This window comes from Onychostruthus taczanowskii, unplaced genomic scaffold (assembly GCF_017590055.1).
Source record: "Onychostruthus taczanowskii isolate IOZ18803 unplaced genomic scaffold, ASM1759005v1 scaffold20, whole genome shotgun sequence".
Taxonomy (NCBI): Eukaryota; Metazoa; Chordata; class Aves; order Passeriformes; family Passeridae; genus Onychostruthus; species Onychostruthus taczanowskii.
In genome coordinates this window covers 3,322,153-3,335,522 of record NW_024499240.1, presented here as the reverse complement: position 1 = coordinate 3,335,522, position 13,370 = coordinate 3,322,153, and the positions used below count along the sequence as shown (strand labels likewise).

Sequence of the window (13,370 nt, the reverse complement as noted above, 5' to 3'; positions counted from 1 at the left end):
AATTGGTTGGATAACACCACATTCCCACAGCACTACGTACATGCAGAAATGGAGAGGCAGCTCCCACTGCACCTCCTGCAAATCATGAACAGATAGAACCTGCAGTATCGACCTACTATTTAGGCCATCTTGCTCCTTTTTGGACAAGTTTTATCATTACTAATAAATACACATATTGCAGAAATGCCAGTGGCTCCCTCTAAACAAAGCTGTCACTATTTTCTCTCAGCACTTTACTACAGCTTGACCTAACCTTCCAGTCTGCATTCATAGCTGTCATTTGCATTCTACTTTGATAATGTATGTCACAAAGGAGCAAATTCAGCACCCATTACCATCCTATCCATGCCAGTGTTTCATGGTATGCCTAAATTTTTTCTACCTGCAGGTTCACCCAAATGCCCTGGCACCAGTGCAAGAGAGCGAGGTCTCTGAGCTGAGTTACAGAGGAAGCAAAATATGCCACCCAAATATGCTACCTCTAAGGCTAATAAAGCAATAATTTTTCCCAAGACTCCACAGCCAACAAGTTAACAACCACAATCCTTGCAGAAAAAAAAGGTTGTTCTTCACTGATCTCAAAAATTGGTAACTCTTAAGGCCAGCAGCTGCTGGCAACAAAATGACCAAGTCTATACATAACCTCATCATGCCTTCATTTATTAAACATTAAGCAAGGAGGATTTTAGCTGTAAGTACCAAATAAATTACTTAAGCATTCTGACACTTAAGTTCTTCTGTTTAATAAAGGGCGATCATCTTTAAACAATTTCTCTTTTGTCTTCTTTTTATTTAACAACCCAACTGCCTTTTATCTTTACTCCTCCATCTCATATGTCCATCAGCTTGTATGGCTAAAGGCAGTGCTGTAAGGACAGCACACTAACACCAGGTGATTTGTCTTAAAGGATCAGGCTGGTGCCTTGAGAGTATAGAATCACAACAACATGATTTCTGGAAGCTTTTGACCACTGAAAATACCCGAAAAGCACAATCTGACTCCTTCAGGAGAACAAAGGATATAACTAATTAACTCATTAGTTATATTCTATCAATTTGTATAATTTTCTAACTGTCTCCAAAAGTACCTGAGAAAAACAAAGGGGCAAACTGATGAGAACACAGGCTCAACAAGACTCAAGAAGAGAACATGCATCCTTACATGCTCTCACAGAACTTCCTAAGGGTGCTGGGTTTTTCCTGGTTGCGCCTTTGTCGAAACCAACGTTGAATGCTGCGTACATCCCAGTCCAGCTGCTTGGAGAGGCCTTCCAGCCTCTTCTCATCTGGATGCTACAAAACAGAGAAGCACAAAAATTATTTTCTAGTTCAACTGCATTAAGACTTTAAATTCAGAACCACCATAACTGACTCTTGCCTTCTTACCAAGGCTGTCTGTCAGACACATGGATACACAGAAAAACGTTCACCGAAATCTCTACTGGCAGATTCCCATCAGAAAACATTTACAATGACAATTACTAATCTAGAAGGACAGCTGCTGTAATATGACATGCAGGTCCATTACTGATAAAAAAACTTTAAAGGGACAATGGGATTGAAACTTGCTTGAAACTTGGAAGTGAAGTTTAGCAGCCATAAAATGCCATGCATTTCTGGAGTAGTGGCTCTTACAAACACCCCACTGCCTGCCACACACTAATACCTACATTAGGATCTTTGTCCTGTTGACTGTTGCACTAAGGAAGATGGTTTCACTGACACACAAAGAAGGTAAGTCCCATGTTTCTGCATGATAATGTTCAAAAATGAGGTCGTTAAACACAGTGACAACTTCAAAAGGAACATCACCTTGACAACAGGGAGACAGAATTGTTTTCTGTAAAACTAAATACACACAAATATTCTCCAAAGCAGAAAATGTAGAAGTCTCATACCATTAGCATGGCTGCAAACCAGAGTAGAGGTAAGGTAAAGAAAATGAGTCCTTAATTTGAAGAGCAGTACAGGACAAATCTCTAATCATACAACAATTCGACATGTACAGTGACACATACGTACTACTTATATATTTCTCCTGATCATACAGTTTTTTAAATAAACAGAAAAATGCACAATCTGTTTTCTGGAACTTCAGCTTTATTTCTGCAAACAAGTTACTTACATTGAATGAAGTACAAAAGCTCTTACAACAAAGAGCTTTAAATTTTTAATTGTTGCAAGACACAAACCAGCAAAATTTCTGTTAGGCTGAAGTTTTGTCTATCAGCCTCCAAGAAAACACAGGAAAGAGAGGGAAATGAAAGGATGAGACAAGAGAAAGTTGAAGTATTTGCCATCCACCTCAATAAAGTTTTTTAGTCAACCAAAGTATCTACTAGTTTTTCAATGGGAGGTTAAGAAAAGCAATTTCTGTAACTTTAGAAAAATGAAATGTTTGATGCAGCTCTTGGGAGTTTGACTAGAGCGAACTGCTCAATTCACAGACTTGCTATATAGGATTCAAAAAAGGCAGGTAGCTAAATTGGACAGTTTCTCTGAGAGCAGCTACCAAATTCTTGCAGGAAAGCAGATACCTGTGAGTGTAAAGAGCTCCAAACAAAAGTATTTCAGGCCCTGTGTCAGACTACCAAACTTTATGATGAAATATTAAAAACAAACAAATAAACAACCCCACAACTAACAAAACCTAAGCATTCTGCCTTCAGCTGAGTCTGTGTGAGAGCATATCCTGCTGCTTTCAGAAACAAGGCACATGTAATTCCCTCCCTAAAAACAGGACAAAAGTCACAGCAAATGCCATGGTGATCTCTGGATAGTGTAGGACACACAAGCAAGACAGCCTATTTCACTGTCTGTGACACTGAACCCAGTTTTTCCCTTTATGACTTTACTGCTCTCTGAAGTTTACACTGCTGCCCAGCTGCAGTCTGGAGCCAAGCTGGGAATGGAAAGCTCCTGCAGAAAAATTTGGGATGCTTGAAAAGCATGGACAGAACAACAAACAGCTTAAGCTGAGATGTCATATGGTGAGAGATGTAGAGACAGATATGCAGGTTGTGGGGGAGGATCTTGTACAAGAAAGATATGCAAGCTGCAAATAAAACATTTTTCAGTCAGTTTCTCCCACTTTTCTATGTTGTTCCCCTTTAGCTGGGACACCAGCAAGACAGGCCTTTCCCTAGAAGGAGTAGCTTTGAAGTTTCATGGAAAACTCAGTATCAATATTACTGGCTTACAATGAGCCCTTTTTTTACTAAAAACCACAACAATTTAGCAAAAATTGATACAAAATAGATAAGAAGCAAAAACAGATAAGAAGCAAAAAGATGTAGGTGGCCATATGGCATCTACAAAGTGTTTCTGTGACAATTTTTTTAAAATTGAAAACTTACAGAAGACATCACAAATGGATATATAACCACTGAAGCTGGCATATTAATGACATCTCCAATATTTGAATTTCTGAATTGAGGTGTAAAATGCAGCACTGCAACACTGAGTTTATCTGTTAGCCTTGCTTTGTTCAGACATAGTTTAGAGTGCCACATCCCACTTCATAAGGTAAGTATTTTAGTCAGACACACTACCTTTGTAATAGCTGTGAAAACCTTCTCCAAGATAGCATTAGGTTGAGCTTTCTGTGGTCCATTGGCTTGGACTTTAAGGCCTAAGGCACACGGTTTAGCAATGAACCTGTGAGAACAGAAAAATGAGAGAAGAAAACAGGTGAAATCCTTCAGTTACTTACTTCATTACTGTTATCAATCAATAGCACTTGGTAAATGGGCAAACATTATAACCCTGCCAACAAAAACAATACTTAAGTTTTACAGCTCAAAAGCAAGCTCATATAGGCAATTACATCACAAAGTAAGGAACATCACTTTGATGGATGAAAGGAACTCCTGGAACACATGAAACAGATTATTTTCTTTCATGTTGTGAAGAAATAGATTAGAACAAAAGCATGAGAGGAATGCCTCCTAGAGAAGCACCAACTAAAGAGCAGAGCTGGGCAGCTTGAGGAGCATATAATATTATCCTCCAAGCACAGCCTTTTTAAAAACCAGTTTCCAAAGCCTCAGGACTCCTTTGGCACACTGGAATTTCAGAATCCTGAAAGACAGCAAGCTTAAGCTTAAACTGCCCAGTCAATAAAATTTTCTAAAACCATAAAATTTACATGGTACAGAGACACAAGCAATACTCTTCTGCTGAAGTATGAGGCTGTCCAAAATCCTAACACCTATCCATAAGTTCTCTGAGACATTTTAGAGTTGAATTGCATAGTTTGCATTACATATAGTCAAAGACCATCACTCTACTCACAAAAAATTAAATTATTTGTAACTATGAATCTAAATCTGGAATTCCCATGAAAGCCATAAATGCTGTATAGGAATCACATTCCTATCTGCACACTATGAACTTCTGCCATCTTTGAACTATGGAACTCGTGATTTCACTTAAACAGCCTCTGTTTCCCAGAACTTCATTTGCTAACAAGGACTAAAACAACACTTGGTGCTTAAGCAGTTCCACATTTATCCAGCTGAATGACCACAAGCTATAAAAAAAATCCTGGAATTCTTACGCACACACAAGGCCCATTTTAAGCCCTGTTATGAGCTACAACTGCTGTTGCTGCCATGTTTAAGACAGTACCACTGATTAAAGGGAATTAAGTCCTAATCAATGTGATAGTGGTTACAGCAATACCTGTGGTAGTCAAAGTGGTAAAGTGGTAGTGATAAAGAAAGATGGGTGATGCCAGACTACCCTGTTTTCCTGGAGAAAAATTCTTGATACATTGACACAATTCCACATGAAAGGCAATTCTATAGCCTGAAATTATGTTAGTGATTGACTGAGAGTGAGAAGACAAATATTCAAAAATACATGCAATGTATCAGTGATCTTACCACTTGCTCCTAGGGTGTTACAGATGAAAAAACCCTTATACTCTGCACTTAAAACTGGCATGTCTAAAATAAGACATCCTCAGAGGGAAGGATATGCAAGAGTCTTACCAGGTCCCAAACCCAGCAATAACTGGCAAAGTAAGTTTATATTTTTAAATAATAACAATACTACTATTATTATTATTATTTAGGTACACATCATCCCGCACATTAGTAAAGCTTTTTTTTTTCCCTTGCAGTATTTTAACCACACAAAGTTCCTTCCCTCACTTAAGTAACTTTATTTTGTGGCCAACTTCAATACAGAAGCCCACTCAGAAATTTTCATTAGTGCAAGTGAGAAAAGCTAAGCCAGTGCATATTTCACACTTTCCTAAAATATCTTGGTTAATCACAGCTTAAATCAGTCACTTTTGTCATTCATTTTTATCAAAAGTAGGTCACGTTATAGACCAAAAGACAGGACTAAAGGCCTGTTATTACATACCATCCATCCCCTAACTAATCTATTTTCTGAGAGGATACCTCAGCATGGCACAAAGGATCTGCACAAAATTGCCCTGGAGACTGCTCCTGCATGACCTCTGCTAACAGATAAAAAATAAAATGGAGCAAACAGGCTATGAAGTCCCCATGTACCCTGAGAATATGCAGGGTTGTTTTAGCCTTTCATGTCCACAAAAACATTTGAGTTAATTATTTGTCAACGCACAATTAGAGTCGAGTCTCCTCTTCCTGTGCTGAGCATGCATCTATGTACAGTAGTGAAAAAACTGTGGTGAATGTTAAGGTCTGCAGCACATCTCTGAGTCATCCCAAGCATAACTAGAAGATCTCCACAGGTCCCTTCCCACTGCAACCATTCTGGGATACCAAACTCTAGTTAAGTGATAGGCTCTGATTACATACATTCAGTATGTCTGTGAAACAGGTAAAAACTCTCAGACACTGGCATAGTTCAGGTGATGCTTGCATAAAAGGCTGCTCATGTTGCTAACACCAGCCAGCTATGAGCTCCCAAAAAGCCCAAAAAACAAACAAGCAAACTATTCCTTGCCAATCAAATATGTCCACAAAATCTCAGTTTCCTACCAGTACACTTAAAAATATCAGGGAAGGCAGTTAAACCAGGAAAAAACTCCTCTCTGTGCTAAAGATCTGTTTAGAGGAATCTGGCTCCTTTTTTGAAAGAGTGATGCAGAGCAAATTTTCCCAGCTCATCTACTTTATGCTCACTAAACACAGATTATTCCAGGGATTTATGATTACAATTGTCTAACTTGTTGAACATTGCTTGCTGGTTTTAAACAGAAACAATCTATATTTGCTCAGAGGATGAGTAAAAGCAGAAGAGGCTTGTGTCTGAGCAGATGCTCAACCAATTTCCTGCCACAACATTCAAAAACAATGACTGAATTTGTCAAGTTGACCTACTTAACTCAGAAGTTACTTGTATTAGCAATAATTAAAATAAAACAAACAAAACCCCCCACAAAACCTAGAAAAATCTTAACAGTTCCAGAACAAAATCAGTAGATAAACAGGGCTGTCACTTCAGCATACCTATCCCAGCAGCGATTTTGGCTTTATTTCCACAACAACTTATGTTGTAGAAGATCCAATATGACACAATGTCTGAAGCACAGGCAGGGCTCTTAATGGAGGCAATCTCATCCAAAATGTATGTACACAGGAAAGTTAACTTCACTGAACTGTTTTGGATGTGCTGAGAAATTGGGTCAGAACTTCCACAATGAAACCTTTTCAAAGTAAAGAACCTGTTTGGCCAAGCAAAAAGCCAAGCACATAACTCTGTACGTCAGCAAGAGCCTTCTCCCACAGAGCATCCCAAGCAGCATCTCAGAGGGCAGTGTAAAGGACAGCACAGAGCCAACCTTTCCAGAGGGACCTATTCCAAACCCTACTGCAATGACTTCAGAAAAGCACACGCACCTGCCTTTCATCTGAGATGTTCAGTGCTTTTCCTCCTCTCCTCTCCTCTCCGGCATCATTATCCCATACCTCACATTAAATTATACAAACTAAAAACTATATGGTGCAATCCACACGTGTTTCCAAAAAACAAAAGCTAAGGTAAAAGGCAGCTGTGTAAAAAACCAGATTTAGTATTCGTATTTCGGCTTTCAGACTTACTGGTTAGTACAGAGCAAAACCACAAAATTTTAAGCAAATAAAACAAATTATCCTTATCACTTGACAGCAGTATTAGGAAAAGCTTTGTCCTAACAGAGTTATTCTTAAGAAACACAACTGATATGACGGACCCATACCTTTCTTTCAATCACTGTAAAACTGTTTCATCTTTGCAGTGGATTTCTCACATTTATATTATGCTGTCTTTTTGACTGAAAATACATCTCTAGAAGACACATTTCCTCATGGTGCAAAGTTAAAAATACTCCCATTTTCTGAAGATTTTGATGCAATAACAAAAACCATGACCAGTAACATGTGGTTTGAGCTACCTTTGCACACCTGCTAGCTCCCATCACAAGCTGGAGGTCAGACCCCACTGATCACTGACCCAATTCCAGACCCTGTTCACACATGCTGCTAATTCTTTGTGCCCCACAGAGTTGGAAAATCTATTTAATCCTTTCTCCAGGTTAGTTCATAATAGGACTGACTCATGCAGGAGGTGTTCTGCCACCAATAAGGGACTACTACAGCCCAACCTCTACCAGCAGTGCTCCAGTTGCTTTTCCAGTCCATATGTTACTACAAAAATGGGAAGCAAATAAGGCCAGCACTTTACAAACAGAAGTAGTCCTTTTTTCCAAATATGGAAGCAATTTTTAAAAAATATACATATGTATAAAGCTTTAAGCATTTCAGTTTCTCCTTAAACTCTAAGACTGAAATCAGGGGAACTACATGCTCCAGAATAGCAACAAGCACTGCACAAATGTAGACAAAGGTCACAAATAAATATTTTTGCAGCCAGCTGTCTAATGCTTTCTTTCTTTGTAATCTCTAAAAATAAAGTTTAGTCACTCTGTAACTTTCCAAGCACAGATCAGGGAAAGGGAGAAGGAAGAGAAGGGGTGATAGACTCCAGTCCCCTCACCTCTAACACATGGTGCCTTCTCTCAGCTGCCCTCCACCAGCATCACCAAGGCTGTAGAACGTATGGATAATACAATTCTGAAGGTAACACTCTCACCCTTTCTGCACTAGAATCAGGACACACAAGTGAGGGTCAATGGTAAAATTCAGGCTCCAAAATTGTAGCCTACTGCTAAAGGTCAATGAAGACAAAAATATTCTCCCAACTTCTAGAAAGTTGTGGCTTAGGGACTTTTTAGACCAAAAAAGGCATCTTTGCACATAGCAGTCCCCAAAGAGCTGACCCTTCCTCCCCAAGCTGCACTAGTAGCTCATTGAGCTTCTGAAAACTTTCCACAGTCTATGGCAGAGCTCTCCAGTGAATATTCAGACTCTGTGAGGATAACCATTCCACTTCATTTTGAACTCACTGCTGGCCAGTCAGTTTTGGTTTTGCTTTTTTATTTCTTGCACTGGGTAAAAATGAACAGTCAATCCCAAAGCATCCTTTGTCACTCCTGCAACTAGAGATTTTGTACTCTCCTTTTCCACTTCTAAAATACAGAGCTGATAAGTTGCTTCATTTCGGCAGGTGTGGGACAACCAAAGCAAAGAACCAACCATAAAACATCTACATATGAAAAGACACATGGTCCAAATGGGATTTGATGCTGGACAGGGAAAAGGGCAGGGAGGCAGCACAGAAAGAAATTAAAGACTGACAAATTAATTTTTAAATTGCAGTAGGTTACCCTAACACAATGACACTGTTCTAATCCTCCAGGCCCCACAGCATTACTTAATATTTTACTTTGGTCACATCTTTAACATGAGCAAAAAATTTTTTTTAAATTGTGACTGATCCCCATGTCTACAGAAAAGGCATGCCATCCACTGGCCTCTTGATAGGTGCACACTCTTGTACTGCAGTTCTCCTTCATCTACCAAGGCAGATTCCAAGGTGCAGAACAAACAGCAATTACCTGCCCCTTGGGCAAGACCCAGAAGTTGCTAAGTGGCTTATAGCAACTGTTTAAAGCAAAAGCCTGAGCAGTCATTTTGATAAATAACATAGATCTGTCCACTAGAAAGTCAATGCTAGTCCTCCAGGTTCCACCATGGTAGGTCTTAGCCTAATCAGCATGTGGTAACTTGTCTCATCAATGTGCCCTTAAATTCTAATGTATTTGCTTTATGATCTATTTACTACCAGAAGGCCAAATAACGAAGGATGTTGTTAAAAACCCCTAGCAATCACTAACAACAAACAGTCTGATATTATTACTAAAGATCTTACCAAGTCACAGAACAGCACTTGAAGAGTTCAGCAACAACTTCCTGGAAAATATTAACATGGAAAATATTAACATATCTGAAATGTTGGGAAATTATACTGTTCACCAAGAACAGAAACTTATTAAGTTACATCACGTTAGAAAACCTTTTCTGAAAGCAGAGAAGATAAATAATGCTTTATATTCAATGGAACATAAAAAAAAATTTAAGTCCCTAAAATATTTCAGGGCTTGAGGGGCACAAGTATCCTACCTCCTGCCCTGCTCCATGGGTTATGCAGCCAGGCCCTGAGCAAGGGCAGGGGCTCCAAGAAAAGTAAAGCCCAAACCTCTGTCTGTCTGCTCCAAGTGTGCATTTGTGTTTGAGCAAATGACCCAGCCTGCCTGCATAACTTGAAGGCATGCTCTGCTCCTGAATATTGTCATTACACTACCTGGCAGTGGCACAAACTTAAGACAAGCACACACAATACAGGACTTAAATATTTTCAAGCTTTCTCTTTGTCCTTGTGTGAGTTTAGCTTCTGTACTGCTGGTGGGCTGTCATGGCATAAGACAGAGAATTTCAATATGTGCCTCAATCTTATGGGCAAACTGCTACCTCTGGTGCAAATCCTATTTCCCTGCCTCAGAAGGCAGGGCATGTTTCAGGAATTTTCCTGCTCTGAGTAGAGCGCTCACACTAAATCTTTATTCTGTTCCCTTTGTAGAGGGAATAGGTCATGGATACCTCCCTGCAGGATGGCTGTAGTTCAGTAAGTACTGGAAATAGGGATGGTTGGTTTGACTTGGAGGTTAAGCTTTGATTCCAAGAGCTAGGTCACAAAATCATCAAATCTTTTGCAGGAGCTTCAAGAGGAACCAATTTTCATTCTGGCTAGCAGCTATTATCCACAAAAAACGATCACAATAGTATTAATTCACTGTATTTTCTGTATATATATATATGAACACAAATACATATGTACACTGAAACAAGCATACATACATAAAACATGTGTAATAGCACATATTTTTATATATTTGTGTGTGCATACATATTTAATATATTATACATATAGAGTCAAACTTCAGCACAGTGTCTTGTACTAAAATACATGAATTAGAGCCTTATTTCTTTCCAGACACTTTACACAAACTCAGAACAAAACCCAGTTCCTATCTGGTACAAAAAAAAATCTAGCTCCTCAGTTTATTTCTGATTATCTACCAATACAAAAAGATAAAAGATATACGTATATATTCAGGAAACCTATTCCTAAAGAAGCATACAGCCAAACGACGCAATGAATTATTTTCCCTGTTTTATCCTTAAATTGGTATTACTTAAGAAAATAAGGACTGTTCAAAATTCACAGACAGAATGGGGCAGGCTGGTCTGACCCATTCCTACCTGCCCAGATACCACACCCTAAGCAAGGGCAGCCACCTGAGGTGCTGGGGCTCCCTCTCCCTCACTTGTCCCTTTCTGCCACTTTTTACTGCAGCCACAGAAGAAGATTTGGCCTTCAAGAAACTGAAGACTATCACTGCACAACACCCAGAAAAGCATGGACTTTTCAGCAGGATCAGTGATCTGATTCGAATCACTCTATCAACACAGCATCACTAAACTGAGTCACTGGCAAACTTGAAGGTGAACTCTCCAGATGCTCAATTTAAGCCATGACAGGACCATATACAGATTCTGCTTTGGAAATTTGATTTTGTATTTCTTACAATGTATTCTCTTCTGAGAAAAAGGATTTAAAAACATAATAGGATACCTATAATTCAAAGATTTATATTTTTTTCCCAAAATAAGTTCTTCAGCGAAAGATTTATTAAAATACCTACACAAGTGCTCACACCTAAAATCTCAAAAACCAGCTCAGATGGACCCCTTTTAGGAAGTAGTTTCTACCTGCATTGTATGATCATTAAATACCATATGAACTGATCAAAATACTCAACAAAGACAAAAAGCAAGGCCTCACTAGCTTCCAAGTCTTCCTGTACATTTTCACCTTTCTATTCTATTACTGAATATTCTTAAAGCTTTCTTGTTTAATTGCCAGCTCAACAGGACACTGTCTCAGAAAGGCAGGGAAGCAATCTGGAAGGCAGCTGCAGCTCTGTATGCAAAAGTGCAGAACACTCAGCCCTCCAAATGAGTTTACTGACCCTCTGACCCTGTCCTGGGGAGCTGGGGAAACTAGTGCCCACCATAGCACAGGAATTACTACACTGCAGTGCTTGAAATGCAGAGCCTTATGTTTTCTGCCTTCCACACTAAGGCTGTCCCAAAGCAAAACCTGCCATCACAGGCAAACAATGCGTCTTGCACACAAAAAGCTCAAAACACAGCTGACAGGCATCTCACTGTAGTCCTAATGCGTGATAAACAATTAGTGATCGGACCAAACAGTGCAAGAACAAATCCTATTAACAAATAATGGGATTTGTTAGCGGATCACCCAAAGGACACTTTGGAAACAACTCCCAGGGCTGCTGCAGCCAGAAACCTCAGCCAAGGAAGGGAGCCACGCCGCAGGCCGCACTGGTGAGCTGCATGCACAGCTACCAGCCATCTAGAGGAGCTCACCATGCAACAACAGTGCTGGCCCACCGGTTCTGACAGAATTTGAACATGCTGCAGCATGTGTCAAATGAAAGAAAAGAAGTAATCTCATATCTTGGGTATTGCTGAATGATTTACACTTTGAATCTATAAGCAAATTTATTTTCTACATCCAAACACATAAGAAACTGTTGCAATCATATTTTCTTTTAGCTCATTACAAGATTTTTCTCAGCAACTTTGAACACTACAATTTCAAAGGACACCTGACTAAAACACGGTTCCCTAATAGTATTGCAACATAAATGCCCACCTCTACCAGCAGGTGGGTACTTGAGGAAGCCTGACCTGACACTGTAACGTTGTTCCCCAGTGGTTGCTATTAGGCACCTCAAATAAGTGATGCTAAGATAGTAACAGAAAAGGTGGCTTTTTACTATTAAGAATTTGAAAAAAAAGGAGAAGAAGGGTGCCTCATGATGAAAACTAGACAGAGCACCTATCTGCCCTGGCTGGTCACAAACTACGTGAAAAATAAATGGTTACTCAAAATCTTCAAGTGGCAAGTATTTGTTACTCTTTGTATTCCTGTTTAGGGTGCCATTTTCACCTCCTTTGTGTCATTAGAATTGTCTTGCTTATTTATCTGTTTTTAAACATGCCACAATGCATGCTGCTTGGGATGCAAACCAAAACCAGGAACCCATACGAGTTACATAATTATAGCAGATTTTTAGACAATTGTAGATTGTCAGTTACATTTTTTTTAATGGCAAGAAACATAATTTTTAGTCACTGAATAATTCTTATTTAAGACTATAACTGAAAAAGAAAAAAATTTCCCTTACAACAAGCTCTGATGGCAATGTCTGGGTGCAGTTTGAGCAAAGCAGCAGTGTGTACATACTTCTGAAAGCACAGACAAAGCTTGCCCAACCACCAAAACCCTCCCAGCAGAACACAAGACACAAATACACTGCCTTGTTGGGGATCAGCTCTTCCACAGGTCTTCAGAGCTCTTCCCACTGCTCTGGGTACTGCAGTAAACTGAGCATTCTGGTGCACATGGACAATTATGAGGCACCTCAGCCAAAAAAGCACAAAGTCTGTCCAGAATGTTATCTAGTTTGTTCATCTGACAATTCAAATGGAAGCGACAGCCAGTCTCTCACCCAGCTGGGTTAGAGATTAGCCATGTGGAATATTGCTGCATTTGAACTGTGGAGTGCTCTACACTTGGCAAGAGGACAAAGAAAGGAGAAGATGGAATAGGGAGGAGAAATATCAAGGCAGGAGTTACTGCAGGAACCCTTTTGAAGCCGTGCCCATAACAGTCTATTTGCCCAGGCAAATGCAGATGTTACAGCCCACCACATGCACTTGGTCAGTGTGCTGCCAAGACCCTCACACTTCCAAAACACTCAGCATGCACATCAGTTAAGTATCTGCACAGTGCCTGAACTGCAGCGAGGCTTTACAAGCACTGAGGACATGGTAATTAGTGATTTTACAGAGAATCACATATCAAACTCTGTCTTCCCTTGAGAACAAATTAGACATGAT

General features: G+C 39.6%; 1 protein-coding gene across 2 annotated transcripts in view; it reads right to left on the bottom strand.

The window, feature by feature from the left end:
* The window catches only part of CERS6 (ceramide synthase 6), a 94,380-nt gene that overhangs the window by 59,404 nt on the left and 21,606 nt on the right, over window positions 1–13,370 (bottom strand). For both annotated transcript variants that reach the window (XM_041403646.1, XM_041403645.1), the window contains exons 2-3: window positions 3,552–3,657; window positions 1,163–1,293 (exon numbers count right to left, since the gene is read on the bottom strand). In XM_041403646.1, coding sequence (XP_041259580.1) covers window positions 1,163–1,293; window positions 3,552–3,657 — 237 coding nt within the window. The remainder of the gene's footprint in view (window positions 1–1,162; window positions 1,294–3,551; window positions 3,658–13,370) is intronic.